The following is a 27,600-nucleotide window of genomic DNA, read 5'->3' as shown; positions in this document are numbered from 1 at the left end:
CAGGCATTTGGTGTTTAACCATATTTGTGACGTAATTATTATGCGCCAGCAACACGGTAAGACCCACTGAAAGTGGAACGCGGGCCAGATTTGACATTTGAAACACAACATAAAGCAGAATTTGGCTAGAGATTTTACAGATTGGATACAAATATGAGTTTACATTTCGGAGGTGTCTCAGGATTATAGCTGCATATTTCCTTTTAGGTATGTTTACGAGTGTCGCAGCATAATTTCTTGTGAAATCGAAACCTAAAGAGCTGAGTGTTTTCACTTTGTTTATTTCACACTGATGTTTATAAGACCATTAACATCGTAAAATCCCCCAATAAATCCTATTATTTAGAGGTATGTGATAGTAAAACCGTAGCTTGGTGATTTTCAATATGTTATCTTTTTAACCGTAAAAGACAATCGAGACTGTTTTGAGTTATTGAGCAGCTGAAAAGTTCATTTTAGCTTTATTTATATACCATGGAAGTAAAGTAATATATGATACACTTCTTGCTTCTTGCGGCTAGTCTGTGTTACATCATTTTTAATAGCACCTGCAGTTTTTCCTTGAATATCAAAATCGAAATGTATAGATTATGACGAATGTAGCATTATTCATTATTAAAGTCATATTTTAATGTTGTAAAGATGTCTTAAATATTCCATGTCAAGACACCACAGGTAAAACCATTGTTCTTTCTGCACTGGCCAACTTTGAGAACTTTTGCTTCCATAACGTTTCTTCTTTCAGACTACTGCATACACATTTAAGTGTTTTTTTTTATTACACTTTATCAATGTACGTCTGTAGATTTCAATCACATTTCATATTTTTAGAAAACAGCCTTTAAAGATGAGTTTTGTTCAGTAGAACTTACATTAAACTTTCCAGTTTTATTATCTCTGAAGTCTATATTCTTGTTTTTACATGAGAGGTTTGTTCATATATATGTCGCCTAATTTATATATAATATGCATTCCTTAAAACATGGTGACACGTATTGTTTTTCTGGCTGTTGACAGTATTTTCTGAATTATGGAGTGATAAAAAAAGAGGTATCCAATATCACCTCTGTAAACTTTAACTGTAATTGTTAAAATGAAACAAGAATTCAGATTTCTTTTCTGGAAATTAGTGAAAATAATGCCTAATCTGCATATTTAAACTAACATTTCAAAAAGAAATACACATCAATTGTCTTAATGTACAGCGATTAAAGGGATAGTTCACCCAAAAATAAAAATTCTGTCAGCATTTTCTCACCCTCAAGTTGTTCCAAATCTGTATGAATTTCTTGAACAACTTGAGGGTGAACTATCCCTTTAATCAAATGGGGAAATATATATATTTATTTATTTATTTATTTATTAATATATAATATATAATATTAGTTACCTTGAAAATAAACTAGCGAAGGCAAAAGAAAAAAACAAAATTTTAAATGGTAAAAAAACTTTCAAAAATATACACTTTCTTTTATAAATTATTATAAATTTTAACCTAGAATACTGGGCCAGTTGTTCAAAAGTAATCTGATCAGATATCGGATATCGGATAGGATCATATTTTGAAAATAGGTTGTTCAGATGGAAAAAAGAGTTCTGAAATCAGATTAGATCACAAAATCCTTTCTTTTGATCTGGACTCATCAGTTTGTGTTGTTCAAAACTTTTTAGTAAGATTGGGATACCTTTGATCCAAAAAATTATACTGATCCCATCAGAGGGGGTGGATTTCAGGACCTCTGATTTCGGGAACAAAAATGTAATAAAACTAAAACTGGTAAAAAAAAATACAACACTTTTATCATGTAATATACATAAACTCTCATATTTTTTATTTTGCTCTTGATTAGTTTAACTGTTAAAGTAATAAATTGGAAGTAGACATTAGGCTTCATATTTAGACTTTCTGTAACCTACTGTAAAGTAAAAAAAGAGATTTTGGTGCCTTAAAATAATTACCAAACAGCTGTAAATATCAAATCAAAGTATTATATTTAATTCAAAGTGTTTTTTTTAATGTTTGTAAACTACATTGGCACAATCATAAGAGATGAACCAGTCAAAAGTTCTTTGCTTTGAAAAACCAGCACAAAAGTAAGATGGATTGCCTGATCCTGGATAGCAAAACATGGGATTTCCAAATCCAGATCATTCTGATCCAGATTAGACATTTTGAACAACTGGCTCTTGATGATTGTTGAATTTAAAAAAAGCATATGTTATGCATCTCTAGTTTGGGTTTTAATGTCGTGCTGTCATGTTTTTGAATGAATGAAGGTTCTTGGACCTCCAGAATTTAAGATGAAGAGAGGGGCACCAGCATCAGATGAGCCTCTGAAGAAGAGGAAGACTGCCCGTGAGGACTCCTCTGATGAAGATGAGGAGTCTTCTCAAAGAACCACCAGTCAGGGTTAGGCAGGAGTTTCCTTATGGCACTTCACATTTTTGGTTATAGTGTAAGTTTACGTAAGCATGTTTATTTATGTTTGTCTCCCAGACTCGAGTCAGAGTGAGTCTCACAGTGATGTTGAAGATCACAAGCCCAGCTTCTCCAGACCTTCTGATTCCCAGAATGCAGAGGGCAGCGATGCCGCTTCCAATTTTTCTATGTATAACACAGTCTCTCAGAAACTCATGGTAAAATCAGCACCTCCTGTCATTTTTTTTTAACCATCTTATGCATATTATCACATATTAAAATGGTGTCTTCCTTTCTTTCCTTCAGGCCAAGATGGGTTTCAGAGAAGGTGAGGGTTTGGGAAAGTATGGTCAAGGGCGGAAAGAGATCGTAGAAGCATCGACCCAGCGTGGGAGGCGGGGTTTGGGTCTGACCCTGAAGGGCTTTCAGGGCGACCTCAATGTAGACTGGCAAGATGAGCCGGAGGTACGGCATCATAGTTTCTTTAAATATAAGAATAGAGACACCGACTTTTGTTGTCCAGGACCATTATTTCTCCCTCACTTCACATCTTTTCTCTCAGCCAACTGCTATAGAACAAGTCTCGTGGTTTCCAGAAAGTTCTCCAGAGATTCCAGATTCAGACGAGCTGAGGGATTGGATGGCTGTGGGACAGGTATTACAGCACATATTACCTGATGAACTGAAATGATTAATTTAAGATCAAATGCTCATTCTTTAACTTTTCATGGTAAGAATGATTAAAGGGTCCTATTATGCTCATTTGCAATTTTGTTTATGGGGTCTACTGGGGGCAGTCATGGCCTAGGATTAGGGAATCAGACTGGTTACCCGAAGGTTGCTGGTTTGATTCTCTTTACCGGCAGAAAATGACTGAGGTGCACCTGAGCAAGGCACCTGACCCCAATCGCTCCCGGGCGCCACAGCACAAAATGGCTGCTCACTGCTCTGGGTGTGTGTGTCCACGGTTTGCAGTGTGTGTGTGTTCACTACTCACAACTCCTCAAGCCTGGAACACACCAAGCCGACGGTCGGCCATCAGGCAGTTATTGTTTGTCGGCCGACTAAGTTTTCTCAATGTGTTCCGCACCGTCGGCTGAAGTTGGTCCTCGTCTGCTTTTTTTTGGCCGTTTCGACATTCGTTGAATCGGCGTCAGAGCTCGTCGGCCATCTGATCATTATGATTGGCTGTTTTGCTACTGCCACCTGCTGGTACGGAAAGGCATTTCTTCTTACACAGGCGCAGAACGGACGTGCTACTTGTCCGTCGGGTGTCGAGCGTCAGTTTGGTATGTCAGTGCAACTTTGGACACAGACGCTGCCGATGTGAGCAAACCCCGCAGTCTGCTTTTGTCACCACTAGTTCGATGGGTTAAATCGAGGACAAATTCAGAGTATGGGTTACCATACTTGGCCTTCACATGTCACTAAAATAGGTTTACGTCATTTAATATTCAAAAAACTTGTTATTTTTCTAATAATTTACATTCTTGCAGCACCTGTTTTTACCCTCTGTTTTTACGCTCTGTTTTAGTTTTGGTTTCTTTTAAACCCACCTTCCGAAAAGCACAGTCTGCTCTCATTGGTCAGCCGGGCCAAGTCTGTTTTGATTGGTCTGCTGGGAAATGTAATGCCCCTCACCATAAATGGTGAGTATCAGATCCAGAGGCTTCCTGAGGAGCTGTAAACACTACTGTTAACTGGCGCCAGAGTTAACGTAGTTTTGCTATATCAGTTCCAGCCTGAATCCGATAATGACAGTCAAGAAGGACAAGCTGATCAACCCAGACCAACCCTTTGCATGACTTGTGAGGGGTGAAAAAAACAGCAATACTTGGGCTTGGTGACAACACACTACTAACGCAACTCAACCAGACCTTGTGTATGCCTTGGATGGGAATTATTTAAATGAGGAATATTGTATGTTCCTGGAAGAAGACTCAAGACTACAATGGAGGCTTTTCAAGGAGAAAAAGTGCTTACTGATATAGAGAATAACTCCCTTTGGAGTAACTTTGCAGACATTTTTCATGCTCAGACAGCAACATTACACATTGGAAGAAATTAAAAAATGTAAGAAAAGCATAATAGGACCCCTTTAATCATCATCATCTAACTGAAGATTTTGTTGCTCAGCTTTTTGTTGTTTCTTGTTCTCATGGGTCAGCTGTGTACATGTTTTATAACCATAAACTTTACTAATAAACATCTCAAAATTCTCACCAGCTGTAGTTGACATGAAAATGCATAACATGCTGTTCTTCATTTAAACATTTTTCTAATTTTTGTGTAATTATCATAAGCTGGATTTTCATCCAAATGTTTCCTATTTTTGAAGCTCATTTTTATCTTAATTTTCATGTGGATTTTGACTCCAGTCAGCCTTGTGCATAAATGCTAGTTTTATGTGAGCTTATGCGCATATTAAACACTTCCGTTCAGGTTTTCTGTTCAATGGAAATTCAAAAATTGCATTAAAATAGTTGGACAGACGCCCACTGATTCATGCTGTTTTAATGAACTTGTATGAATTGAGAGATTAATTAAATATTTTAACTTTTTTTTTTTTTAAATTCACTTGTCACATTACAGATTTTTTTAAGTGAACTGCAAAAAAGGGACAATTAAAAAAATAGTGAAAAAAGAAATGTGATGAGTTTCAACATCTAAAATGTTCACTTTCCCTTAATATATTCATATAATTTATCTTGTTCGATATCATTTTAAAGTTATGGTCTGTAAGATTTTTTTTTAAAGCTTTTGCAAAAACTTTCTAATGCTTACCAAGGCTACATTTTTCTTTTTGAATACATTTTAAAATATAATTTATTCCTGTGATCAAAGCTGAATCTTCAGCATCATTACTCCAGTCTTCAGTGTCACATGATCCTTCAGAAATCAGCTCAATAAACATTTATTATTATTACATTGTGCTGCTTCATATTTTTGTGGAAACAGTGATTTTTTTTTAGCATTATATAATTAGCAATTTTTAGCATTATAAATGCCTTTACTGTCACTTTTGATCAATTTAATGTTTCCTTGATGAGTAAACATATTCATTTCCTTAAAAATATCTTGCTGACCCCAAAATTTTGAGAGTAGTGTACATTCATATAAAAAAATAGTGTTTATTGAAATGTTATTTGTCAACTTCTCATGTACAGTACTGTGCAAAAGTCTTAGGCACGTCAGTATTTTCACCCCCCAAAAAAAGGTTTTAAGCCAGTTATTTATATCTTTTGCTGTAGTGTGTCAGTAGGAAATATCCGTTCACATTTCCAAACATTCATTTTGCCATTAATTGTAATAATCCAGTGAGATTTTTGAATGCACAATAAGACTGATAACAGCCGGTGCTCCACACAGTGATCTGATCTCACCATCATCAAATCCGTCTGTAATTACATGAAGAAACAGATGAAACTAAGACAAACCAAATCCAGAAGAACTGTGGCCATGTCTCCAAGAGATTTTAAGAAACTTGCCTCCAAAGCTACCTGAAAAATGATGCCCAAGTGTACCTGGACAAGAGCTGTTTTAAATGCAAAGGGTGGTCACACAAAATATTGTTTTGATTTAGTTAATATAAGTTAATTGATAAATAAATTCTATTTATAACAGTATTTTTTAAAAACATCCTTACTTTACAGCATTTTTACACAAGTGCCTAAAACCTCCCAGTACTGTATCTTTGCAGACAGGTTTCTTCAAGCATCTTGGAGACACGGCCACAGTTCTCCTGGATTTAGTTTGTCTCAGTTTCATCTGTTTCTTCATGTAATCACAGACGGATTCGATGATGGTGAGATCAGATCACTGTGTGGAGCACCGGCTGTTGTCAGACTCCGTGTGTATTAAAAAATCTCACTGGATTATTACAATTAATGGCAAAATGAATGTTTGGAAATGTGAACGGATATTTCCTATTGACACACTACAGCAAAAGATATAAATAACTGGCTTAAAACCTTTTTTGGGGGATGAAAATACTGACGTGCCTAAGACTTTTGCACAGTACTGTATATATGCATACATATACTTATATATATACCTATGCTTATTTTCATAGAAAAAATTAAAAATTGATGATGAAACTGAATTTTGCTCTGGGAATCTACTGCATCTCCTCCTCCGCTGCAAAGTGAGTGTTTCAAACATTTCTTATTGTTATTAGTGATATTTTGAAATGATTTGTTATACTTTGACATACATTTTGCTCTATGTCTTATAATAATTTAACAACTCTTTTTATTTGTAATTCTTTTCAGTCTGTGTTTGATGACTTGGAGGGTGAGGAGATGAGGCGAGCGCGTACTCGATCGAACCCTTATGAAACTATCCGAGGGGCTTTCTTTCTTAACAGGTGGGTGGTGTCTCCACATGCATACACAATAGAAGCATATCTTTTCTAAATTTCTGTTTTCTCCTCAGAGCTGCAATGAAGATGGCAAACATGGATCATGTTTTTGACTATATGTTCACTAACCCAAAGGATTCTCAAGGGGTAAAACCACAGTTACGCAATCTATGGCATCAGGGACTGAAATATGTGCTGTAATTACATTTCTGAATTGTATGTCTGTGTGCAGAAGCCCCAGACGCGTGATAAGGAGGGTGAGTTGCTGTACTTTGGAGATGTATGTGCGGGTCCGGGAGGATTCTCAGAGTATGTGTTGTGGCGACGGCGCTGGCATGCGAAAGGTTTTGGGATGACACTTAAAGGAGCCAACGATTTTAAACTGGAAGATTTCTATGCTGCTCCCAGCGAGCTCTTTGAGGCCTATTACGGTATGTTGCCTGAGTTTTAACCATTTAAACATGAAAAAAAAGAAGAATCCAACATTTTTACTATTCAGCTAAAGATTAATATACAAATATTAACGTGCCCCTATTGTGCTTGTTCTTAATTTTGTTTTGAATTTGTCCTACAATTGGTTTACATGCAAACTTTCTCATAATATACATTGCAGCATCACCTCTTTTCTCAGAGTCTTAAACGGTTCAATAAAGGATTAAGTCTCTCTAAACTCCTTGCCTAGAGCCTGCTCTGCTCTGATTGGTCAGATGGACCAGTCTGTTGTGATTGGTCTACTGCTTACAACGCATTTCGGAAACGAAACACCCAATCCCACTACCATATCTGATTTCAGCTCTGGAGGCTTCCTCAGCACTTGTACACAAAGTATGGCTGCACGATTAATTGAAAATAAACCGCAACACGATTTGCAATTGGCTTTTTAAACTTTTTTTTTATGTGCAGCTTTTCAATGAAGTACTTCTAAATGCTGCTTCATCTGAAAGCCAGAGGGCACTCACTCAAAAACTCCAAATATGCTCCGCAAAAGAAAGATAACGCACGTAGTTCCAGCCAGGAAATGCCTATGGGCTTCACGATATCACTAATTAAACAGAAGATTGAAATGCTTTGATTGATTAAACATTACTAATATCACACACAGTTTCTGCCAATCTAATGTTAATCTTGAGTACCTATAGAGTAGTATAGCATCCTTCACATCTCAAAAAAGTCTTTAGTTTTATCATATTTATAAAAGATACATATGCTGTACCGAGTCTTTCCGAAAACAGCCGAGCGCCTGGAGGCGTGCAGTGTGAGCGGAGCTAAAGAGTCACGAGCACGCACAGCTTTTGCGTAGCGATCGTCTACAAGATATCAATGGTCAGCTAAACAAATGTATTTTAAACACACACAATACACCATCGCATTATCCATGGATAACTTTTGAATCACTATAATGAATAGCGTATAGTGTTTTATGAATTTATGAATTCACTACGTTCACGTTGTTTACATTATATGCACTTAGGCGCCTATTGCCAACAAAACAGACATTTGAAGCAGTTTTACTCACAACCTGCGGTTCCGAGATCATTACCGCTGTGACTCTGTCATACGTCCAACTCGTGTTTTGAAATTTTGGCCGTCTTTAGCATGAGAATCCAACTCTTTAAAAGTGTAAATAAGTCAGAATGCATGACATAGCATTATACCCCCCCTTTAATGTAGGAAGTAAGACCGTAATTACTGATGACTCGTTTCAGGCAGTTCAGAATCATTCTTTATTTTGGGAGACAGTAACTCCGCTTTGATCTTTGAAACTTTGCAGACCTCTGAAATTCACAAACAAACAGCTATATTACACACGACATGAAAGATAATGTCTGAAAAAGCATAATAGGGGCACTTTAATGTCATACCTAAATGATTAATCTAGTGATAGAAATCAAATTGTTAGGAATTCATTTTGGTCCCACTTTATATTAAGTGGCCTTAACTATGTACTTACATTTAAATTAATCATTTGATACAATGCACTTATTGTGTACATACATGATTTTACATTGTACTTATATTTTAAAAACACCTGCATGTAATTACATCTGTAATTAATTTCTGTAATTACATTTATAGTTACACTGTTGACCCATCCCTTACACCTTACCTCTACCCTTAAACCTAACCATACCACCAAAGCTTTCCCTAACCTTACCTGTATCCCACCTCAATAGCAGCACAAGTGTTTTGCAATTCAATATGAACCCAATAAGTACATTGTACTAAGTTTTTGATGTAAGTGCATAGTAGTTAAGGCCACTTAATATAAAGTGGGACCTTTACTTTTAATGCCTCATTACCGTTGTTTCAGGTGAGGGTGGGATTGATGGCGATGGTGACATCACGCTCCCGGAGAACATCAGTGCATTTCGTAACTTTGTCCTAGACAGCACTGAGGGGCGAGGCCTGCACTTCTTAATGGCAGATGGGGTAAGACATGCTCTTCTGTGATTGGTTTAAAAGTAAATGTTGTTGTTGTGTGATTGGTCGGTATATTCTGATGGTGTGTTGCCCATCAGGGTTTTTCTGTGGAGGGCCAAGAGAACATTCAGGAGATTCTGAGCAAACAGCTCCTCCTATGTCAGTTCCTCACTGCCATGTCTGTCGTCAGACCAGGTATTGTGTGTGTTTTTGTTTGTGTGCATATAAATAAAGTGCGTATTAAAGGTATTCACTCCCTTGGGCATTTGATTCTTTTATTGTGGTACATTTTGCAGTGATTAGCACAAAAAAAACCAACATTTACTAAATTAATTGAATGCAAAATTATTCAAATAAAAAGTGTTCACCCCAACCCTTACTATATTATTGGTTGCACTTTATTTTACAGTATGTGCACTTTCCGTGTACTTAAAGTGTACTTACCCATAAAAGTACTGAGTAGTATAAGGTAGCTACATGGGTTAAGTTAAGGTTTAGGGTTAGGTTCAGGGTTAGTACCTAGTTAGTGTCATTACTACAATAAGTACATTATTTTGTGTCTTTTTGTTTCCTTACATTCAGTTGAAGTCACAAACTAACTGTAAACTCATTCTTTGCAAACTAACAGCAAATTTGCCATTTTGTAGGATGTTTTTTTTTTTTTTTTTGCTTTGTAAATTATGGAAGCTTGTTTTCACCACAGAAGGTAATTGCAACTTAATCTCACAATTCTGACTTTTTTTCTCACAATTGCAGGATATAAAGTCATAATTGCGAGTTATAAAGTCAATTGCAATTTTATATAACGCAATTCTGAGAAAGTCATCTATTTACTATGGAAGCTTGTTTCCACCACTGAATAAAAAAAAATAAATAAAAAAAAGGTAATTGCGAGTTATAAAGTCAATTGTGAGTTTATATCATGCGATTCTGACTTTATAACTCGCAATTACCTTTTTTTTTATTTATTTATTTTTATTCAGTGGTGGAAACAAGCTTCCATAGTAAATAGATGTGAATGTTAATGGATAATTCAAATTGGATTGTTTCCATTTGAGATTTGAAGTTTTATTCCATAGATGCTTGAATGGAGCCACTGTTCTTTCGTCTTTTAGTGTATGATTTGGGCAATTTTCCTAATGGAAGATGAATTGTCTTCCTGGTTAAAGTGCTCTTGAGAAATCCTTATTTTTCTCAAGGATGTTTTTTGTTTTGCTCAATCAATTTTTCCTTCCTCTCTCATGAGTTTTCATACCCCTTATGTAGAAAAGTATCATTAAAGCCTGATCACTTTCATTAGGGACGGTTGACATCAACAGTGCATCTTCCATCTTTGTCATGGAGCATTGTTGTCTTCTTTTGGATTACCAAAAGTTTCATGTTTTTCTTCTGTCCCAGACATTCAGTTTTGGAGGACAGCCAGTTCTTTAACAGCAGTTCCAAATGATCCCATTTCTTTAATAATGTCTTTTTCTAGCCTTTGAAGATTATTTAATGACTCTTGTTCTTGCCTTGATATTATTATACAGTCTTGTCTCAGATCTGTTTGGATTTATCTTGGGATGCGCCCAGACACAAGTCTGTTTATTTTGAAATCCTGTTATTAGGAAGGTAATTATGTGTCTGAGAAAAGAGCTAATTTTAGGTGTATCAAAACAACAGGAATACGTTTTACAGTTATAGCACTGAAGAGACATATTTTAAAAGTGTTTTTTAAATCCACTCAAACTTTTAGTCAAGATTTTGTGCACCACAACATTTGTAATTTAGTTTTACAATAACATTTTGTTTCTCTTATCCTTCCAATTAAACAGGCTGTTTTTGTTACTGTACCATTAAGGTTATGTAAATGACCTCTTTTATGATTGGTTGTTTTCCATTACATGGACCATTTAAGTAGATAAATGGAAATTATTTAAAGGCTTTTTGCTACCATATCTCAACAGAAATTGTTTTACAGGAGGCCATTTTGTGTGTAAGACGTTTGACCTGTTCACACCGTTCAGCGTGGGCTTGATTTATCTGCTGTACCTCTGCTTCGAGAGGATCTCACTCTTCAAACCCGTCACCAGCCGACCTGCCAATTCAGAGAGGTGTGTGTGTTCATTCTCCATGACTTACTGTGGAAAAGTGAGAGAAACCTTTGAGGATGTAAAAGAGCTGCTGGCAGTCAGTATTGTAACTTCTCTCTCTGTTCAGCATATAAATATATATATTTTTCCCCAACTTGCAGAAATTGGCCTAAACTTCAGTGCAACATTTTATTTATTTTTTGATTTACACTACTGGTAATTAACACTTTTTTTAAACATTTAATGCATATATTATTCCAATGCTATCTCACGACAAATTCGGATGTATTTTACGAGGTGGCTGATTCATATGAATCCATGCAACCTCACTCGTAAAAATTCATACGATTTGTCTAAACTGCAGTGATGGCTAGGTTTAGGGGTGGGGTTAGGGGTAGGTTATTCGTATGACTTCATACAAATCTGGCAACTTGTAAAATACGTTCAATTTAACAAAAAAATGGAGCTTTAAAAGGGACCGGCTTGTATGGTCCGATGAAACTAAAACAAGAGCTTTTTGGAAGCAAACCCACCAGATGGGTTTATATTAGGGCTGTCAAAATAACGCGTTAATTTCGATTAATTAATCTGAGAAAAATAACCCAGATTAATCCATTCCGTATTGACCTTTGAACCTGGAGCCGTTCTAGCCACCATTCGACTGTAAAATGAAGGAGGGAGACGACTGCTGCGCTGACGGACAGAACGAGCAGAGAGCTCCTCCCGCGTGCGCGCGAGCTCTCTCTGTCTTCAAAGTAAGCACCGTCTTTGCTCTCTCTCTACCTCACACATAATAATCTAAATCAACTGACACAATGCTAAAAGTTCGTAAGACCGAATTCATGTTTCACGAGGCGCATTCGGAGAATGTTTTTCCTGAATAACCGCTGGGTGTGAATAGAGCTCAAAAGAACGTCACCTCATCTTCTCTGACAGGCGCCCTGCACGTGCAGCTGACATAAACCACACTTTCAGTGAACAAAAAGAAAATCCTATCCAGTGGTGAAGTGTTTTCTGTGTTGACAAATCTTTTGCGATGTCCTAATAACAGTCGCGATTCGCACGCAACGTGTCAACGTCCGCTAATGTTCAATTCGCGACCTAATGACTCATTTGAACAGATTCATTTTAATGAATCATGACAACAACTGATCTGTCCATACGGTCTATAATGAATCATTTACTCGAACAACTCTGAAATGAGAACATTAGTGTGCTTACCCCATTTAGCAAGAGTGCTTAGTAAAATTAGCCTTAATAATCCACAATATTTTCAGGTTATTTAAATGACAATGTGTAGTAAATTAGGCCTACCTATAAAATCAGTTAGTTTAGACTGGAGTGAGGTGAAACCAGAACAAAGCAAGTTGTTGTTAGCTATGTGCATTTAATTGTATATGGTAGAAAATTATATTATTTCAGGTTTAGCAAAACAGCATCTTCTCTTACAAAGCTATAAAATCACTTTTTTTTTTTTTTTTTTTGCAAAGACGGCAAGAAAGAATTATAGTGAGAGTGACGGTACTTTATTTTCAGTATCGGGCTCACAGATCACGTGGGTAGGGCACCTTTTACTGTTTGTGTGGATGACCATGTCTGTCACCACCGAAGACCATTTTTGACCCAGGAAAAATCCTGCATTAATTCATTTGAATTGCAATATTTAATACTTTCACAGACAAAAATTATGTATTCAGAGTATGTAATTAATTAGATTAAAATTTTTAATCGATTGACAGCCCTAGTTTATATATATATATTATTATTATTTATTTGTTTTTGACACTGTTTAAAAGGAAAAAAGGTGTTTTTCCTTTTTCACTCATATCACATAGGCACTGCTAGCTATTGGTTAATAGCCAAATAGCTGTTTAATCATTGTAGGTATCCTTTCTAAAATCTTGTAAATAGTTAATGCAATAATTTAATGCTGGTTTACGTAATTTATCTGTAGTTCTTACAGTTTAATTTATCTGTAGTTCTTACAGTCTCGGAATAATAAGATGGCATAGGATGAAGGATTTTAACATTCAAAAAAAATAAATAAAAATGATTTTTATTGTTGTCCTCATGCAGATATGTGGTGTGCAAGGGTTTAAAGCCAGGCACTGATGCTGTCAGAGAATACATGTTCACCATCAACCTGAAACTGAATCAATTCAGACACACAGACAGAGACGTTACTGAAGTCGTCCCTCTGGACATCATTAAAGGAGACACTGACTTCTTCCAATTCATGATCAACTCCAATGAAAGGTATCGTCATCACTTTCTGACCCTCTTTTTGTCTCTGGCTCTCTCGATGCATTCATTCTTACTTAGGTTTGTTTATTGAACTCTGATCCCTTTTCTTGCAGCCATTGTGCGGTACAGATCAAAGCGCTGGCTAAGATCCACGCGTACGTCAGAGATACGTGAGTCACACATTCTTTCTCTGGTGTGTTTCAGAGCATTCATTTCAAACTCTCTTTTATTTGTATTTGCGCACATGTCTGCGTCTGTATAAGCTTTATTAACAACGCTGTGTGTCTCTCTAGGACACTGTTTGAGGCCAGGCAAGCAGACATCCGCAAAGAATGTCTCAAACTGTGGAGGGTGAGTCTAATCACTATATAGATTGACCTCACTCACTAAAAACTTTACAGTGGAATTAAGTTTAGCTTAGGGCTTTGTGGTGATGTCTGAAAGATTTCAAAGAACAATGTTTTGTGTAGGTATCTGTAAGGACGAGCTGACGATGTCGATTTGAATAATTGTGACCTTGAACATCTTCATTTTTGTGCAGATTCCTGATAAAGCCAGAGTCACTCCTCCATCATCAGATCCGAAAACAAAGTTCTATGAGCTTGTGAAGGTAAGAGTGTGTGTGGGCTTTGAGAAGTTAGCTGGGAATATAGCAATGCTCTGTGCTTATGGATGTGATGTTCCAGAAAAGAAACGCTAAGTGGGTGAATCACACAAAGCCTATAATAACAGGGTCATAGTTCACCCCAAATAAAAGGGAAAAAAGAAAAGAAATTATATTCTGTTAGTCTTTTCTTTGTCTGTCTTGGGGTTAGGGTTGTTTTTTTAATCATTTAAATGTTTTCATATTATGACATATTCAGTTTTACATTTAAGCACATCCCATCCCAGTTGCATTTATTTTTATAACTGTAATGTGATATATTATTCTGTTATATTATAAGATTATATCTATTCTAATGTTTTCAATTAGGTAAAACTAAAAAATAACTCATCCAGAATATTAATTAATTTGACAATTTTACAGTTATGCACATCCCCTCCCAGTTACATGCATTTTTAAAACTGTAAAGTGTTATTTTATTAATGTATTATTTAAATTGTGAAGTATTTATGCATCATAGTCTTTGTTGTATTGATTTAATTATGGTGATGTTAATTATGCCAGTAGTGAGATTATTATATTTCAATAATATTTTCAATAAAAAAAATAAAAAATAACATATCCAGATTATTCATTAATGATAATTTTGGGGGGGAAATGTGCATTTTCTTTTAACATTATTTATTTTTATGTCATTGTGAGATTTAAAAGTATTTTTAAAATGCATTTTATATATGTTTTGCACAAAGAAATGTATTTATTTTAGTTATGTTTTGAATAATTTATTATTTTTTAAATAATATTTTTTGTTATTAATCCTTATGAGGACATTAAGTCCTGTTTAGTAGTATTTTTTAAAATACAGTTTACATTTTATATAAAAAAAAAAAAATAAAAAAAAAATCTTTCTGCTTATTGTCTTTTTATCTCAGGGCTCCGATATGGACAGTTTTAATTCCAGACCAACTGCACTGAACTCAGGAAATCTGGACAAACTGCAACACGTACTGGACTACAGGTGCATTGTGGGAGGAGGAGAACAACTCTTTCTCCTGGGACTTGGGGTAAGGAGTATATCTTTGAATGCGATAGTGTTTATATAATTTAAGCTATATTTATATTGTGTTTTAGACAGATATGTGACCCTGGACCACAAAACCAGTCATAAGTCGAGTATATTTGTAGCAATAGCCAACAATACATTGTATGGGTCAAAATTATCGATTTTTCTTTTATGCCAAAAATCATTAGGATATTAAGTAAAGATCATGTTCCATGAAGATATTTTGTAAATTTCCTACCATAAATATATCTAAAATGTTTTATTGTGAGTGGATATGCATTGCTAAGGACTTTTCTCAATATTTAGATTTTTTTGCACTCCCAGATTCTAAATTTTCAAATAGTCTTATCCTGACAAACTTTACATCAATGGAAAGCTTATTTATTCAGCTTTCATATTCAGCTTTTCAATCTCAATTTCAAAAAATTGACCCTTGAGACTGGTTTTGTGGTCCAGGGTCACAGATATACTTACATATTGTGTAACATTTGTGTATGCAGAGATCTCAGATCTACACGTGGGACGGCAAAGCCCCGTTACGCTGGAAGAAGCTGGAGAACTTCAAACTGGAGCTGCCCAGAGAGACATTACTGAGTGTAGAGATCGTCCAGGAGCTGAAGGGAGAGGTGAACAGAGAGAATTTGTATAATTATAAGTGAGATTAGAGAGAACAGTGATGAATAACAGCTTTAGTGTAAGGGCAATTATGTCATTCCAGTAAAATAATGAAGTGTATATTTTGTAAAAAGTTATTGTATATGTTCTTAAAGGGAAAAGCCCAGCGAAGGATCAACGCTGTGCACATTCTCGATGCTCTTGTTCTCAACGGCACTGACGTCAGAGATCAGCACTTCAACCAGAGGTCTTTTGCAGAACCTTTTTTTTTTCTTATATTACACTTAATACAAAATAAAAATGGTTACAAAGCAGCTTTATAGAAAATGAATTGGTGTTGATTAGGGTATATTATAATCTAAATGCAATGCATTCTCTTTCTAAAATGTAAAAAAAACAAAAAACAAATCTTGTTTTTGGTGCAGAATCCAGATGGCCGAGAAATTTGTGAAAGCGGTGTCCAAACCCAGCAGGCCAGACATGAACCCCATCCGGTAATATTCCTTTCTCTTTGCGGTTGTTCTAATTGCCATGTCAGTGACAGCCGTGGGGGCCAGGAAGTCCTATGAACACTGGAGGGTGCAGTATGTAAAATTAATGAAGATACTGTGTTTTACTAGAGCCTAGACAGGATCTTTCATGTTTAGGATGATATTGCAAATCAGTATGCTTGCTGTTTCAGCCTCTTTCATTCACTCTCTCTCTTTCATTTATTAGAGTGAAGGAAGTCTATAGGTTAGAGGAGATGGAGAAGATCTTTGTGAGGTGTGTCTTTAATCACATACATGTAGATTTATACATATATCATTTAAAAAAATCAACATGTATGTGTGATGTTTCATTTCATTTTATTTAATTTTTTCTTCAGGTTGGAAATGAAGGTAACTAAGAGCTCGGGAGGGATGCCAAGACTCTCGTACACAGGCAGAGATGATCGTCACTTCCTTCCCAATGGCCTTTACATCATCAAAACTGTTAACGGTGAGAGAGAGAGGATAATATTAGTGGAGTGCCTTAATTGTTAAAGATGAATTTGACATTATTTTTTTTCTCTCATTGTCTTTATGACAGACCCATGGACAATGGCATTCAGCAAAAATTCGAAAAGAAAGTTTTTCTACAATAAGCTGACCAAAGAATCGACTTATGCACTGCCGCCCGGTTCTGTGGCACCTTTCCAGTAAGTATTGAAGTGTATGAAGTAATCCTGCTTAACTGGCACTACACTGGCACCCGGTTTTGGATTGAAGCCCTCAGCAGGAAAATTCCATTACTGTGTCTGAATTTTCATGAGGATTTTGCACAAATATTTCTGGCCTTTATGTAGCGTCTGACCTTCAAAGAAAAGAGCTTCGCTCTAAACCCTCAACATCCTTTTTAATACCTTTTGTATTTGTTTTGCATTTTTTCTTATATACCGTTTGGTTGCTTATTGCTCTTCAGTTTCATTAAAGGAATGTTCCGGGTTCAAAACAAGTGGCATGTCAAAAAATAAGTCATGTTTATGGAAATGCACCTGCAATGAAATTTTATAGAGCAAAGCATTCCAGCTTATATTTTTGCTTAAAAAATTCTACATTGTCCTTTTAGCAGTGAGACTTTTTACAAATGTAATTCTTGTATTATATTTGGTATCATGCAAAGATTATTGCCTTAACTGCTTTTACATGGTCATGGCAGTTTTGAAATTGAGTACAACTTATAACAAGTTTGGTTAGTGATTTTATCACACTAGTCTTACGCAAAATCTTACCCAATAGGTTTCTGTTGTAAGAGCATTACTGTAAACAGTTTTTTTCTTGTCGAAATTCTATGTTAATTCTCTGACATTACAGATGCAGTCAATAGAGCTTAACAATTTGTTTAATATTTAATGATAATATTTAAATAATTAATGTTTAATTGAATACATACACTACTGTTCAAAAGTTTGGGATTGTAATAATGGTAACACTTTATTAACATTAATGCATTAACTAACAATGAACAATAGATTTGTTACAGTATTTATTATTTGTTAGTTAATAAAAATCCAGACGTTCATTGTTTATTCATTTTAGTTCACAACTAATGTAAACAAATACAATTGATTTTAATAATATATTAGTAAATGTTGAAATTAACATTAACTAAGATTAATAAATGCTGTAAAAGTATTGTTAATTCTTAGTTAATGTTGACTAATGAAACTTTATTGTAAAGTGTTACTGTAATATTTTTTTTAAATGTTTTTGAGGCTGCATTTATTTGATCAAATATACTGTACAAGTAGTGAAATCATTATAATATGCTGATTTACTGCTCAAAAAGCATTTGTTATTACGTTGAAAACTATTAATTTTCAGGATTCTTTGATAAATAGAAAGTTCAAAAGAACAGCTGTTATTTGAAATAAAATTTCAAAGTTTTATTGTCACTTCTAATCAATCTAATGCATCCTTGCTGAATAAAAGTATTACTTTCTTGAAAAACAAGAAAAAGAAAAATCTCATTGACCCCCAAACTTTTGAACATATAGAGGTTTCTCATTCATAAACACCTGTATTCTCTCTTATTTTCTGTTTGTTTCTCTCTGTTCTGTTTCAGTGCATGTCATAAAGACAGGCTATTTTGGGCTTGGGAGGAAGGCGTCCGAGTTCACGACTCCCAGACGCGGGTCAACCCCGACAAACTGTCTAAAGACGACGTTCTCTCCTTCATCCATCAACACTGTCAACAATAAAAACACGTACACGTCACAGTCACACTGTCATGCCACACTAAAGGGACGTAGCATAGGCTGTACATTCTCCTCGCCACCAGGGGGCACTGTAGCTTTCACAAGAGTCCGCTGAGAAACCTTCAAGCTCAGTTTCTTCACACTTCAAGGCTCTCTCGATAACAGCCCCTCTGAGTTAGACGACAGGGTGTCTTGGTGCTCAGTGGTGTGTATCTGTGTGTGTCCATTATCTTCAGAGGAGAAACTTAGATGCTTTTTCCTTGTCCACATGTTTTTCTCTCGAACTTCAAAACCTGCTTCCTGAACATGAATTATTCCTCCACTAATCGGTCAGATGTGTAGCTACAGATTCTATTGATTAAGTGCAAACCAGAAGATAACCATGTAAAACAGCATGAAGGCTCTACTGTGTGCATGTGTTGGACTGTTGCCTTGTTTTCCTAATTTTGATTTCAGTGTTTAAAAAGATTAGACTGGCTATAACTTGCCATTTCTGGTGGATTTGGATTCTGGTGCATTTCAATTTTAAGCCTGTTTGTGATCATGATTACATTAAACCGCTGAGGAAGTTTATTCCTTAAGTAATATTGGTCTGCATCATTATTAAGTCTCGATTAGGTTATAAGTCATGATAAAACAGAAGATTATCAAAGTGTTGAAACGGCTTATTTGAAGAAATCGACTGATGATTGGATTTTGTTTGATTGGACTAATGAATATTGGGTTCTTTCTCAATTTTGTTTAAAGTCGCAATGAAACAAGATTTTTCTTCTGTATTGTGATGTACATCAGAGTGTAACGGCTTATCGAAAATACAAATGTAGGGCAGATACTTGCTTCTTATAATTGATTGGTTTTTGAGATGTAGGTGTTACACTCTGAAGAAGAGGCAGATGAACGTGTAATATATCACAGTTGTTTGATTAAAGGGGTGGTTGATTATGATTTCACTTTTTTAACTTTAGTTAGCATGTAATGTTGTTGTTTGAGCATAAACAACATCTGCAAAGTTACGACGCTCAAAGTTCAATGCGAAGGGAGATATTTTCTTTTAAAGAATTCTCTGTTTAAGGACTACAACAAATGACTGGTAGGGACTACAGCAAGCTTCTTCCTGGGTTGGTGACATCACAAACCCCATAATTTACATAAACCCTGCCCCCCAAGAACACGCAACAAAGGGGGCGAGGTCATGTTGGGCTGCTTTAGAGAAAAGGAAGAGTTGTTGTAGTTACCATGACGTCATTTTACTTCACGCCGGACTGCTTCACAAACAAGGGTCAATTCAATGCTGGATTTGCAAAAAAGATTAACATGACGTCACATGCTAATCGATAAGCAACTAGATACATTTATCCATTAAACATTCAAAAAAGTCCAGTTGTATTCTAAAAGTTGTAACTTCTCCATCAGTGTCGACTCCGGTTTGAACAATGTAAGGCTGAACACCGTTACTGACAATCCTCATTTTGGCTGTGTGAGATTTTCCAGTTTTGTTGTTGTTGAGCAACTGAAGCACGAGCTGTTAAAGCTCCGCCCTCTTCTGGAAAGTGGGCCGGGAGCAGCAGCTCATTTGCATTTAAAGGGACACACACAAAAACTCTGTTTTTGCTCACACCCAAATAGGGGCAAATTTGACAAGCTATAATAAATGATCTGTGGGATATTATGAGCTGAAAGTTTGCAAACACATTCTGGGGACACCAGAGACTTATATTATATTGTGTGAAAGGGGCGTTATAGGTCTCCTTTAAATATTTTGAGTCAGTTTTTAAAAATAATTAAACATGCACAGACGAATTGTTCACAATAAGATCTATAACATGCATTTTAATGTTTATGCCAGCTTGAATGTGTGCATGAAGCCTTGTTATTTAGAAAAAATATATGTTTTGCTTTTTTTGGTGGTTTACAAATCCTTTTGCTTTTCAACTAATGTAAATGTGTGCCACTTTAATTAATATATGGAGATGTAATTAGTGCTTTTTTGTGACAAAAGCTTGAAGACCAAGAAGAACGTAACATTTGATTTCATACTCCATTGTATGAAAAGGAAACTGTGACCGAAGATTTGGAGCTGCGTCCTCTGCTGATAAGATGCTCCATTTGTTTCTGCTTACATGAGAATCCACACAATCTGGAAGAACAGACTGAAGTGTTTGAACAATGAAAACGTACAAACGGCAGAAGAGAACTAGATTTTTGGCCTTTTGTGAAGGAAAAGTAGGTGTTGCTTCTGTAAAAGTCACTTTCAGAATGGTGTGGCTATATTAAGTGTTCTAATGGTTTATGGCTTTTCTAAATGCATTGTTTTTTTGGTTGTTACGGTGTGTTGGGTGGTCGCTAGCTGATATTCTGGTCTCTAGATATGTCCCTCCTTTAATGTAATTCCATGAGATTTTTTGTGTGTCCGTTTTCATAACAAAGTTTAATACTTCAGGCTTAGGAGTTTGCTCAAATTCTGCACCCTAGATTTCAGGATTCAGGACAGCGATGCTGACTTTGCAGGAGGAGGTAATGATGGAACATCCTTATGGCAGGTTCAATTTATTTTGTCATGTCTTATATTCAATACAGTTTTATATCTGTATTTTGTTCCTCTAGAACAACAATGCATGAACTGTCACTGTGACTGACACATCACTAATGAGCATATTGTGCAGCTTGCTGTGAATTCTCCTTTCTTCTACGAACCTGTAGGTTCCTGGCATCTCAAGGACGGCGGGACACAGGCGGTCTTTTGTATGCAGGTGTAATGAGAGTCTCCCACACCCTGTTTCCCAATCCATCTCTTGCTTTGAGTTTGTGACTGGAAAGCTAAGCAGAGATTCACCTCAAAGGACAATTAAATTTCCCTGTAGATGGGTTCCATTAGAGAGGTTCCTCTCATCTGAGGCCTCGCTGGCTGGCTGGGTAACCAGACGGGAACGTATGCAAACTGTTTTTTTTTCCCCCCTCCGTCCCCATTCAGACTTTCTCTCTCTCTCTCTTGTTTTGCCAAGAGGTTCAATGTGCCATCTCCCAAAAGCAATTGAGGAGCAATACTGCCCATCACTAGCCGTTAGGGAAAGCGTCCAGAAGATATAACAGTATTCTATCTTCCCTCAGGGCACCAGAGTTTTATTAAAATTTAGGTTAAAAGTCTGGTCACTTCAGAGATGGCTGGAAACTCAATTCAAATCAAATTGTCCTAAGGGGATTCGATTACAAAAAGGATAAAAAAAAAAATACCATGGCACTACCATCCCTCACCCTGAAAATGGTTCTTTAGTACTACTTTTTTTTAATGTTCTATAAAATTATCTGAGTTGTTTCAACATGGTACCATTGTAAAACCATGTTATTTTTGTTTTTAATGAAAATACCATGGTCCAAAATGTGTTATTTGCTCGTGTAGACAGCATTTTTGGGAAACAGGCATGTTTAGACTTTTGAATCACACATTTTGAAAGTGTTTGTTTGAGAATGTGTGAAGTACTGTAGCAGTACCATGGTATGGTAATATATTATGCTTCTGAAAGATTTTTTTACCATGCCATTCCATTGTGTTTGTTTAGTTTAATAGTTTAGACAGCATTTTTGGGCAGCTTGCGCACACATTCGAGCATATGATACCAAAAATAGCTGTCTAGATAGGCAGTGCACTAGATTTTGAGACAGAACCAAAGTGGTTTCTGATTCATTCAAAATCTGATTTATTCATATAAAATTCCCCTCACAAAAAAGTGCTCGTTTTGATATATTTTCATGTACTATGTAATTTAATATTTTTGGTACTTTTTTGGTTTGTTATTGTAGCACTTTCAAGCATCATATGTCCTATCAGAGTTTAAATCTAACATTTGGTGCCCAAAAATGCTATTTATGTGTGCAGCTCAGAGACAAAAACAATGTAGTTTCTGATTTATCAGCAAAACACTGCATAATTATTATGAAATAAAATGCAGTGGTGCTTTTGTACAGTGAATAATTACCATTTTCATCTACTGCCACGATACTGGTAGCTTAAAGAATATTTTTGCTACTTTTTTGTTAGTGAAGCAGCATTTTTGAGCATCATAAAGATGTTTTTAGGCGATCAAATCGAACATTAGATGGCCAAACATGCTATTTTGTGTAGGCAGCTCATGTTTTGAGATAAAGGCATATCTAGGGCTTTCAGCAGATTCATAACTCATTTAATGCTATAAGGTGCTGGTAAATACTCGAGTATTTTGCTATTTTTACTGCGCAACATCGACGTTTACCACAGCTCAACCGGATTTTAAAAGCCGTGGGCGTTTGGAAAACTGGATGTTTGAAAATCGTTTCCCCACATCAATAGATTAAACGTCCCCAAAGGTTTCAGATCCATATCTGACACCACATCTCATAAATATTGAATGGCTTCTGTAATATTAAAAATTGATGTTTTCAATTTAAGTTTTCAAAGCGGAGTCGGAGTGTCCGCGCTGAGGGAGGACGAGAGGAGGTCCAGTCAGACTCTACCTACCTGCCGATCAAACGCGCGCATCTCTCGCGGTCGTGCGCGCTCTCCTCAGGTGCGCGAGGGGGTCAGACTCAACCGGACCGATGATGTTCGCTCTGTCCAAATTGTAAGGAAAGCCACATTTTATTACACATATTACACGTGTGACGCCAGAGACGAGTGAGACCCAGATTTTGGAGTCATTTGAAGACTTGTCTCAAACTCCCGAGGAGCTGCAATGGCATCGATCGGGGAGTTTGATCCGTTAAACAGCAGCGTACCTGCCACCAAAATAGAGATCACCGTCTCGTGCAGGTAAGAGCGAAAATGTCCTTAATTATTTCTTATTAATGTTCCTAATTCAATTATTAAGTCTTAAAAGCGTCGTGTATTTTATCTTCTGGCTTTCTCCCATTATATTTTTGGTAATTGGAAAAATATAATGAACTATTGAAATACGTTATGTAGTCTTTTAGCCATTAAAATATAGGCTCATACAAATACAGTCGAGTAACGAGTCAACAAAAACATTTAACAATTGGAAAGATGTTGGGTCTATGCATTTGACACAAGCATCTCTCTTGCTTGGGGCGAAGTGGAGTCACGTATAAATACCATGGTACATGAATATGGTCAGAACCATGGTATTTGGGGCAACTACAACCATACCCTTACAAAACATTACTGTGGTAGTTCAGTGGTACAGTCAGTGATGGTATTAGATGGTAATACCGTGGTACATGTCCAATAACATGTTCAGGGGGGGAAAAAAAACAAATAGCACCATGGTACTTTTTGGTACTTTTTACATAACCAATCGGTGGGATTAGTCTCCCTAATATTCAGAATAGTGGTCACTCATTTTTTTTCTATTGACTATTTTTCTATTTTTCATTGACTTTTACATTTGATCTGTAATATTTGGCTACATTGTTTTTTTGACAGCATCACTGTACCATGGTATTACCACAGTAGCCTACTTTTTTTTGTTTGTTTGTTTAGGGTTATGGGGGAATCTCATATCTTCTATAGTGTTGTTTATTAGCATTCATGACTTGCAGTTTGTGTCTCAGAATCTAATGAGCTGCCTACCTAGACAGCATTTTTGGGCATCGCAGGTGCGTTCAACCCTTTTCTTGGTCGTACGTGATGTCTGGAAGGAGTTAGATATCATTATTATGTTGATCTTTCAGTCTTATTTTATATTTAATATCTATTTGTGCTTTATTTTCATGTCGAAAGTAGCTTATATAGTCATATGCTAAATTTAAACTCCTAAAGAAATGATTGTTTAGCTGCATGTTTTGAGTATTTTGCATTACTTAACATGCATCTTGTTGCTTTTTATAAAAAGTAACTTAAACACAGTTTAATCTGTGTTTATAAAGGGCAACATTTTTTTTAATGCCTGGCTGACTTCTTCCCTCACTGTGTCCCTCTGGACCGTTTTCTCCTTGTTGGACAGACACCACTGGCAACAAACAACAGCACAGACTCTTTCCTGAATAATGAATGTGTTGACTGCTGATGCTGTCTGTGTGTTTGCATAAAGCCTTCACTTCAGACACTGCTTGCCCAGATATCCAAGGGAGGTCTCTTTATACATGAGACACATCTGCGGCCGTCAGGCTCTGCCCGCTGAGCCTTCAGCAGTAATTTGGCTGAGGTGGAAGACGGGGGCAAGAAAATGGAGCAAGTGGTACCTCATGGTACATATTTCATTGTAGCCTGCTGGGATATGAATGCAACAGATCAGGATTTATGAAAAATGAAATAGAGAATATGAAATATGCGCCAGTTCTAGATACCCAGTGGGTTTCTGCTTCACTTTGAGGCAGCGCCTTGTGGCATGACATCTCTGTGGTAAAAAAAAAGTGTAGCAGGACAGGGTACAAATGGCTATGAGTTTGTGGACTTAATACATTACATGGCTGAAAGAATATGGGTGTCCTGTTCAAAAAGTATTAGAAGGGATAGTTCACCCAAAAATGAAAACTGTGTCAGAATTTACTCAGCTTCATGTTTTCCAAACAAAGCACAAGTCCTGAAAAGTGAAGCCAAAGTGTCTCAATCACCCCCAGGTGGTTGGTCCCAGTATGAGTCATAAACCCCGCCCTGTCCATGTAATTTAATGGGATGTGAGGCAAACTAAAAAATTAAATTACACTTCAAATATTTTTTTCTGAATATAGTTTCTGTCATTTTTGTATAGTTCTATATTGATGTAAGTTCAAGTCTTCGTTTTAGTTAGTTATTTGTAGAAACGTAGGTGTGACGTCATGATTGAAAAAACATAAGGAAAAAAAACATACATAATATATTATAAGCTAAGCTAAAAGGTAAATGTATGCTATGCCAGTACATAAGCTAACTAAAAAAACAGTAAGAAAAAGAAATGCTTGATTTCAGAAGCTACTAATATATGAACCATGTAATTTAAAAGACATGAATGTCATTATAACAAATTTAAACTATATAAATCATAATGTAATTTTGCAGGAATTATAATCAGGTGCTAAAAATACTACCCATTAAAAGTCAGATGAACCAACGGGATCATTTGGGGTCCTAAAGGAGACTTGATTTCTCACCATAGCGGCTTTACTTTTCTACAATGGAAGAGAGTGGAGGTGCGTCGTCCATATTTTTTTACAGTTCTAAACCTGTATGACTTACTTTCTTCATGCAAATCGTGAAAGATTTTTTTTTTTTTTTGTCCAAACATTGAAAGTCAGTGGTGTCCAGTGATTTTGCAGACCACACTTACCTTCATTTTACAGACAATTTAAAGTAAGTGAAACAGTTGAAAATGATACAGGTTTGGAATAAAATGAAGCTGAGTAAATGATGACAAGAGTTTTCATTTTGAGTGAAATAATTAATATTACAACCTAGGCTCACCTACATTTATGCAAAACTCCAAAAACATACCTATACATACAATTCACTGCAGTTTTCAGATAAAATGAGAGGCAGCAAGTTTTATTCCCTTTCACACAAATTATGATTTCAGTGTGGATTATCAATTAATAAAGACTTGTTTCTTGCACAGTACTGTTATGATCTCAAAACAGTTTTACCATCTAGTGCATCATTTGTAAACTAATACATTTTCATGTTTACATCACATAACCGAATTCATATGCATGGTTTTTCTGATGTAGTGAACTTGCTCGGTAGTTCACTGCACTTGCGATGTGGAGTGTCCTGTGAAACACTGGTCACATTAAAAGAGCTCAAAGACTTGTAGAATTAAGCTAAAATGGCACGATTGCTTCAGCAAATGTGCTTGTTATTTTATGTTTGCTTTTGTTAACTCTATTGATTAGGTTTAGTGTAGGTGGCACGTTATTTTCATAAATGAAAGAGCATTAACCTTAGCATGGGTTGTAATTTTACACCATACAATGAATTCTCTGCTTATATTTGCCAACCAAGTTCCTCAATGCTGAAGCTTACTCTTTGGACTTGGTGGAAGAGGCGGCCCACCCATAAAAATTTACCCCGGACCCTGGTAATTTTATCATCAACCTTTGATTTTGGTGTCCACATACTTTAATTAGTAATTTGCATACTAACTGTGCTTTTGTCTTGGAATTACCATTGAAAGCAACCAACAATTAGACTTTTGAGTAGTTACCCATATGCAATACTCCACAGGGAAACTTTAATCTTTTATGAAGTCTCATTCAAAACGGATACCACTCTGCAAGGCAACAAGTTAGTGAAAGCGTCTTTCTATCACTGCATTATGCTGGCAAATTGTGGAAGCTGTTCACAAGGGAAGCCAATTCATCAAGGTTGTTTGTCACTGTCAACACAGATTGCAGCAGATGCCGTTGTGTCACTCGATAAGGGAGAGTCTGGAGGGAAACCAGAACATGGGAATGTGTTGAAGACTCTCAGACCCGGAGATTTTAAAGAATCTGTTGCGTTTGTCAGGAAAAACTTGTAAATTCCTATCTGTTGGATCATATTTCAGGAAGCGAAGGAAAACATTTTCTCTGTATATTTAATTGAACGTATGACTCAAACCTGGCAGCATCAGAAAGGAAAATGCTGTACTGTCAGTCTGTTTTCCTTTGAGTGAAGATTTCATGATGTCTTGTTTAAAAGGAAGTGAGCGGGATACAGACATGTAGGTCTACTGGGCTCTTTTTGCACACGTCAAACTTTGAATTATACATCAGCTGATCTTCATAACCTGATTTGGAGATTTGTTGACTTTCTTGGGGATTTTATTACATCCCGTAATAAAGTTCATGTGTGTCGATTAATATGCCCAACCATAATGAGGGTGTTTGCATAAATGCGAAACAAAGTAGGAAGCTTCCAGTATGTTATTCTACTGTTATTCTGATCAAGGTCATCACCTAAAACCCAATAACTGAAACCACATGGTCTGTCAAGGGATCCCCCTCAGTACGGAGCACGTGAAAGCGCTCCCTGTTGAGATGCCAGAGCTTCAGGACCCGTTTATTCGGGCTTAAAACGTCACAGCTGGCGTCACACCAGATGTCAGGCAATACCTCCTGTTGCTCAGAGCCGCATCCTGCAGACTAGAGATGGAATCGATTCTCTGCTCGGTCGGATGGATTAATGTGCTCTCTGCTGT

General features: G+C 36.3%; 2 protein-coding genes across 2 annotated transcripts in view; both read left to right on the top strand.

The window, feature by feature from the left end:
* The first annotated feature begins 55 nt into the window (after window positions 1-55).
* Window positions 56-20,369, top strand: cmtr1 (cap methyltransferase 1). Its single transcript, XM_067370444.1, has 24 exons — window positions 56-207; window positions 2,278-2,410; window positions 2,498-2,637; window positions 2,726-2,884; window positions 2,982-3,074; window positions 6,492-6,563; window positions 6,691-6,785; window positions 6,854-6,926; window positions 7,012-7,210; window positions 9,091-9,209; window positions 9,299-9,395; window positions 11,161-11,293; window positions 13,349-13,528; window positions 13,630-13,686; window positions 13,810-13,867; window positions 14,058-14,126; window positions 15,053-15,184; window positions 15,684-15,809; window positions 15,954-16,045; window positions 16,224-16,292; window positions 16,516-16,563; window positions 16,667-16,779; window positions 16,870-16,978; window positions 18,385-20,369. The coding sequence occupies exons 2-24, from the start codon at window positions 2,302-2,304 to the stop codon at window positions 18,518-18,520; spliced, it is 2,478 nt and encodes an 825-aa protein (XP_067226545.1). The 5' UTR covers window positions 56-207; window positions 2,278-2,301; the 3' UTR covers window positions 18,521-20,369.
* A 2,748-nt stretch (window positions 20,370-23,117) lies between these two features.
* Window positions 23,118-27,600, top strand: part of cpne9 (copine family member IX) — a 46,677-nt gene continuing 42,194 nt past the window's right edge. The window contains exon 1 of the mRNA XM_067370445.1: window positions 23,118-23,300. Coding sequence (XP_067226546.1) covers window positions 23,224-23,300 — 77 coding nt within the window. The 5' untranslated portion in view covers window positions 23,118-23,223. The remainder of the gene's footprint in view (window positions 23,301-27,600) is intronic.

This window comes from Chanodichthys erythropterus, chromosome 20 (genome assembly GCF_024489055.1).
Source record: "Chanodichthys erythropterus isolate Z2021 chromosome 20, ASM2448905v1, whole genome shotgun sequence".
In the NCBI taxonomy this organism is placed as follows: domain Eukaryota; kingdom Metazoa; phylum Chordata; class Actinopteri; order Cypriniformes; family Xenocyprididae; genus Chanodichthys; species Chanodichthys erythropterus.
The sequence above is the reverse complement of the archived record's forward strand: the minus strand, read 5'-3'. Positions and strand labels throughout refer to the sequence as shown.

What these genes read in the sequence shown, in the direction of transcription:
- cmtr1 (XM_067370444.1), top strand. Translation starts at nt 2,302, where the DNA reads ATGAAGAGAGGGGCACCAGCATCAGATGAGCCTCTGAAGAAGAGGAAG. An exon ending in GGGGCTTTCTTTCTTAACAG is followed by an intron (nt 6,786 to 6,853) that starts GTGGGTGGTGTC and finishes TTTTCTCCTCAG; the next exon opens with AGCTGCAATGAAGATGGCAA. An exon ending in CCAGACATGAACCCCATCCG is followed by an intron (nt 16,293 to 16,515) that starts GTAATATTCCTT and finishes TTCATTTATTAG; the next exon opens with AGTGAAGGAAGTCTATAGGT.